The 6,401-nt window shown below is 34.6% G+C and overlaps 1 protein-coding gene across 1 annotated transcript in view; it reads left to right on the forward strand.

The window, feature by feature from the left end:
- LOC109851236 (ATP-dependent zinc metalloprotease FTSH 5, mitochondrial-like) overlaps positions 698-6,401 on the forward strand; it is a 13,697-nt gene continuing 7,993 nt past the window's right edge. The window contains exons 1-4 of the mRNA XM_020421274.1: positions 698-902; positions 1,374-1,671; positions 3,467-3,700; positions 3,806-3,930. Coding sequence (XP_020276863.1) covers positions 876-902; positions 1,374-1,671; positions 3,467-3,700; positions 3,806-3,930 — 684 coding nt within the window. The 5' untranslated portion in view covers positions 698-875. The remainder of the gene's footprint in view (positions 903-1,373; positions 1,672-3,466; positions 3,701-3,805; positions 3,931-6,401) is intronic.

Here is a 6,401-nt window from a genome sequence, read left to right on the forward strand (position 1 = left end):
TTTGTATTTGTACATATTTGCATCATCATGCCCATAATCCGCTATTGTGACTTCATCTATCTATACTGTATAAGTATATATTAAGAAAAGCTCCCTATTAGTCATTGTGAGTCAAGTCACATTTTTAGAATTCTGAAAATGCCTTTACACTTAAAAGAATAAATTCTAAATGCCATTACGCTTAAAAATCAACAAAAATGTTCACAATTAACAAAATCAAAATGAATGTTCTTACACTTAACAAAATCAAACTAAATGTGCTCGCACTTGGAAAAAAAAGGTCTCAAAATGATCTTACACTTGGAAGGGAAAAAGCAAAAGCAAAAATATACTCAAAGTCATATCTATCTGTTTTCTTGATATTTCGATTACAAACACTCTTCCAACGTTTTGTTTTATGCAAGTATCGCATACACTGGAGTTATTAATAAGTTCTCCACAAACCTTTATAAGAAAATAAATAGGCAGATTTCTCCTTAAGGCGGATGATATTTATTTTATTTGGTTTTCTAAAATCCAAACAAAAGCTTTGCTTCGTAATTATTGAACGTGTCCAGTTTAAGACCCACAAAAAGCCTTTTTAACGCCCAGTTAAGTTTCAGAGTAGTGGTTCCTTGTAGTGACCCCCAGCGTAGACCAAGAAACAGAACCCACCCACAAGTAGGTCCCACTCTTCGTTTAGATAGTTCTTCGGGCGTCAATAGAGGGCAGATACCTAGAGTACGATTGATTTTCGTTCTCCCCTTCAAGAATTTGTCTCAATGTCTTGAAACTCGATCGAATCAAAACAAAGGGGTTTCTTTTCATTGAATCAAATATATTTATAAAATAAAAAGGTAGGACTTTTCTCGTCTTTGATCTAGAGGGGAGCATTTATGGCTTGGAGGCGAATCCTAACTAAGGTATCATTTGATCTTACCATTGATTTCATTTCTTCGAGCTTTATATTAGTGATTCAACCTTGTATGTGTCGATTTGTCCTTGAATTTACAAAAAGTTGCAATTTCTGTCTGGTCTTTGAATTTCTAGGGTTTATTGAGCCACCATGGGTTAGGGCTTTTTCAAAAAGTTCGTCTTTCTGGCGACGTTTTTGTTAAATTATAGAAATATTGGCAATTGATAAACCCTGGCATCAATTTTACCTTTTCTTCGGGCATGGCGCGAGAAAAATAGGGTTTAGCCACAAAGGAGCGTTTCTGATAATCGTGCCCTTGCCAAAGTCAAAATTCATTAGATATACAAAGAACTGATTAGTGCAAAGTGGCTGCACAATGCAATTCCTTTCATGATCCTCCTAGCACAGGGGAACTCAGCCTTTTACAGCTCCTTGTATGTGTTACACTTAATATTTTGTTTGCTTTTGCTTTGAATAGACGGTGAAACAGCAGCTGGAGCATCCAAATTTTGTTGATTTAAGTGGTCATTCTCAATCTCGTCTCACCTTCCATAGGATCGCAAATGGATATAGAAATTTGCAGGAAAGGTCTCAGTCAAGTTATGTTGGCAGTGCAATACCAAAAGAAATTAGAAATGATCCAGAAAGAGTTATTAGACTCTTTGAGAGCCAGCCTTCATTGCATTCTAATCCTTCAGCATTGTCCGAGTATGTAAAAGCTTTAGTCAAGGTTGATAAGCTGGATGGAAGTCAGTTGCTGAGCACACTGAGGAAAGGTAATTAAAGGGTAAATATATTATTTCATTAGTATGTTCATCCGAGGTGATTTCAGCATTTTTTTAGCATGAAAGAAAAGCACTTGATAATATCTGTGGCTAAATGCTGATGCTGAACTATGTAAAATATTGTATACACAATTTTCTATGTTCATCAACAACAAATTCTACTGTGTCCTTTGTGATACATTTAACTTATACTGCTCATTTATGGAGTTCTCTTGTTGGAATTGTATATCTTACAGCAGCATTTGTCATAAAAAACATCATGGAAAATATCAATTTGTACTAGCTTCTTGGAGTTTGGTCATCAAATTACCTTCATTATATTAATAGTAATTTTCTGATAAGTTACTGTCAAATAGTCTGATTTCAGCAATATCTAGAGAAGACCTCAATAATATCTTGGAAGGACCCGAACTTTACGTAGAGAACATGCATGACCATTATCTATGGATATGGTCTTATGTAGATATCTTGTTCCATTAATATCTTAATCTGATTCACTAGTACTTGAAGCCACAGAAATACCAAATAACTAGTAATATATCATTCATTATCTTGCTCAGTTATCAGGTTCCTAGCTAATTATTTTCTCCGTTTTGCTGTCACATTTTAAACCTTGTCAGCAAGAGCGTGTCCATCACTTAACCCCTTTGTCGCGTAAGCATGTGTTTAGCTATTGGGGTTCCTCTCTCTTGAGTCAACTTTTCAATTGTGCTGTATTACTTGATGAAACTATGCGGATAATGGGTGATGCTAGGTTGCTGGTAGATAAGACTACTCTCTTGGTTATGCGGTTCAAGTTAATGCAACTTGAGGAGTGTTCCTGATTCCCACTAGGGAAAGGATTAGGAGGCGACAACAATTATATTTGCTATTAATTTTTGTTTTTATTTTAAGGGCTGATGGAAGCAAAATAGCTTCATAAAACATCTTCATGTTTTGCGTTATAAGCTTGTGAGCTAAGTTCCAAGATAAAATGCTCTGATATCTTTTTTGCTGCTACAAATATCTCAATTTCTTCGTTTTAATTATTAGAGATCTGAGGAGGAAGGGAAAGGGTAGCTGCAAAAATTTACATTTCTAAGCACATGTATTGATGTGACATTTTGTGTGACGGAAAGTTTAACGCCATTAGATGCTGGAGAAAAGCCAAGGATGGGGTTGTAATAATGTTCCTAGTAACTTTTTTTTTTAAATAACTCTAGTGAGCTAGTTGAGAAGTTGTAAATGTGGTAAGAGAGGAAATACAATTATACAAATAAATTTAAAAATGTTAAATTATATCTGTGTCATGGCTTGATAATTTATAGCTTCAATCATGTATGGTGTTCAGTATTTTACTATAACAGTTTTGTTCACTACTATTTTGTGGGTGCTGGCTGTAGTTATTTAATTTCCTTTCCTCTCTTTCCTTTCCTTTGAGCATGTGAGAGACTGGTATCTGCTGTGGCTGAAATCAGTAATTAGTTTATTAGTTAAAACTTGAAATTAAAGTTGTGGAGTGAGGAACGCCTACACAAGTATTATCCTCTTTTTTCTTTATCAGCTCCTTTGGCAGTCTACAACTTGGTCATGAATTTGGCACTTGGAACTAAATAGACGAAGTTGACAATAGGCCAAACATAAATGCAAAACTTCTTCAGCCTTATTCCATGGTTGACTCTAGTTTAATGGAAGATGGCTTAGATGATGATATTGATGATACTGTTGTAGAGTTGCTAGTTCTTTCCTCTATGTATTATATGATTAATCAACTGTGTGAGTCCTTGATTCATATGATAATGGGTAGGGATCGCTAGTACATCAAAGGATGAGGCTTACACCACTGTACCAGCTCTAAAGAATGTTGGCCAGATGACCAAGGAAGGAACTCTTGGGACTGCCGCTGCTCCAATTCACATGGTGACATCAGAAGGTGGTCAGTTCAAGGAACAGTTGTGGAAAACTGTTCGTAGTATCGCACTTGCTTTTATTGTGATTTCTGGTGTTGGTGCACTTATTGAGGATAAAGGATTTGGCAAAGGTCTGTTCTGTCTTCAGATATGTTAGCTGCTTCCTTGTATGAATTTGAAAAGTCGGTTTTCAGGTTCTAGTAGATTTTAACGTTTCAGCCTGCTGGCCATCACAGGTCTTGGTCTACAAGAAGAAGTGCAGCCAATTATGGATTCCAGTACTAAATTTAATGATGTGAAGGGTGTAGATGAGGCTAAAGCTGAATTGGAAGAAATTGTTCACTATCTTCGCGATCCCAAGGTAAATGTGATTGTATCTGAATGTTAGAGGTGTGGGATTGATAACTCAATACTTGTGTCTCTTATTTCATTGAGGAATCACATTGCTTTTATTAAACTCCAGTGTGCTTTTTAACGTAACGTAGGAAATAAAGTTGTGGGTTATGTTAGACTTGTTCTTGTGTCTCTAAAGTGGAAACCGGAAAAATGAACAATTATATGTGATTTACCAGTAAGATTTAGTAGTTCGTATTCTAATCATCATTAGAATGTTGGTAGCGTTCATGTTCACAGGAGAGCTAGACGCATTTGAATGCTTATGATTTGTAGACGAATTATACATCGTGAAATAGTAGTGGGTCCCAAAAAAATTTCCTTGTATGAGGATAATAGCATGGTTTCTGTATTTTTTGCGAAAATGCATCCTTTTTCAGTATCATGTAGGCACTTGTTTTTTCTTTGTTTGGGAAGAGCCTTAAAGAGAGAAAAGAAAGCAGCTTGTATGTACGCATATGCTCATTTATACACATACTTATACGCTCATTAATACACACACACATATATATACATACATGTATACACATCAAGGTTTTAAATATCGGATATCGGGAAAATATCGAATGACCAAAATTTATATCGGATTGCGGATATCGGAGAAATATCGGGGATATGTGGTAAATATCGGAATGCCATAACGGATATTTTTATATATAGTATAATGCACTAAAATGTAATCCGAACATACTTAATGAAATCTAAGCATATCAAATGTAAATAATATATGTTTAGGATCACTATTCAACCTTGTAAAACAAACAAAAGTACAAGTCAACGGTGCAACATTTAATCTGGTTTATTGGGGAAAATGTCATTTGATATAATAGGAAAAAAATCATAATATCTCGCCCAAAAATTGCTAATCACGGTATGTTGTCTTGTAAAAAGCCATATAAAAAGATATATCAGTCCACATATCGGCCTATATATCAGCCATATCGGGGGTATATCGCCCAAAATAGCCAAAGAGCGGTGAAGGATATTTAGAAATCATATCGGTTGCGGCAAACCTTGTAAAAGGATATATCGGGGCATGTCGGGGATATTTAAAATAATGATACATATGCATATATACATATATACATATACATATGCGCGCGCGCGCACTCACACACACACACACACACACACACATATATATATATATATATATATTTTCTTATTTTTTGTATTGTGCTTGTTTGGTTCAAAACAAGAAAATGAGAAATAACTTTTGGGAAAATAGCAACATTTCCTATAATTTATAGAAATGTAACCAAACACCACCAACTTTATAGAAAAGTGAGAACTTTGTAGAAAAGAGTTAATGAATTTTATTATTTAAATAATGAATGCGTCAGATTTCCAAGAGATTTCCTCTTATTTTAGAAGGAAATCAATTTCCATAAAATTTGGTACTTTTGGGCGCTTTACAGAAAATATTTCTGTAAATTTTTTTGGAGCCAAACACAGTTTATAGAAATGTATAGAAAACTCTTAATTACATAAATGCCATGCGTCAGTACTTTTGAGAAAACATTTCTCAAAAACAATGCAACCAAACACCCCCTAAGCACAAAAAGTTGTAGTGAGGTGTCACATCCCTCTTCACTCATTCAAATGGTTGCATATCCCTATGCACTCCTCAACCTATGTGAATGTGGTCCCCCCATTTGAATGAGTGGAGGGGGGTGTGCCACCTCACTACCAAGTATAAAATTTGTGCTTGGTACCAAGCATCATTGTTATCGAGACGCAAGGCGTAATGCGGGGCGCAAATGCCTCTTACGCGCACCATGCGCAAGGCGCACAACGATGCGCACGCCTCACTGAATTGAGACGCACAATTCAAACTAATATTTTTTAACATAAGACAAAGAAGCATATAAGCAACATGTTTATAAATTGTCACATAAAAAACCAAGAAGTATAATTTCACCGACTAAATCACGAAAGAGTCTTAATTAACATGCATAACATAGAGAAGTTCATAAGTTTTCACAAATCACAATGCAAGATAATCTTCAACATAAGCAAAAGTCTATGAAACAAAACAAGCAAGTAACAAATAAGAAATATATATTTTTATTTAAAATATGATATATGTTTTTTTAAGTAACAATTAAGTGATTAAAAAATATGATTGTTCATAATTTTTTAGTTAGCATTCTTAATTGCTATTTGCTAGTTAGCATGAAAATATAGAGAATGAAGGTAACAATTACATATTACATATTCATAATTTTTTAGTTAGCATGCTAATTAGAGAAGGAAGTTACAATTAGCAAACACGTATACTAAATTATTAATTATTGTTTTTTTATAGGTTAAACATGAAAAGATGGAGAATGGATTAGCAACTAGTAATAAAGAGTCTATTACATGATGTAAATTATTTAAAAAAACAGAAGGAAGAGTCTATTACATGACGCAAGTGTCAAGCGCACGCGAGGCGCA

Source organism: Asparagus officinalis, chromosome 8 (genome assembly GCF_001876935.1).
Source record: "Asparagus officinalis chromosome 8, Aspof.V1, whole genome shotgun sequence".
In the NCBI taxonomy this organism is placed as follows: domain Eukaryota; kingdom Viridiplantae; phylum Streptophyta; class Magnoliopsida; order Asparagales; family Asparagaceae; genus Asparagus; species Asparagus officinalis.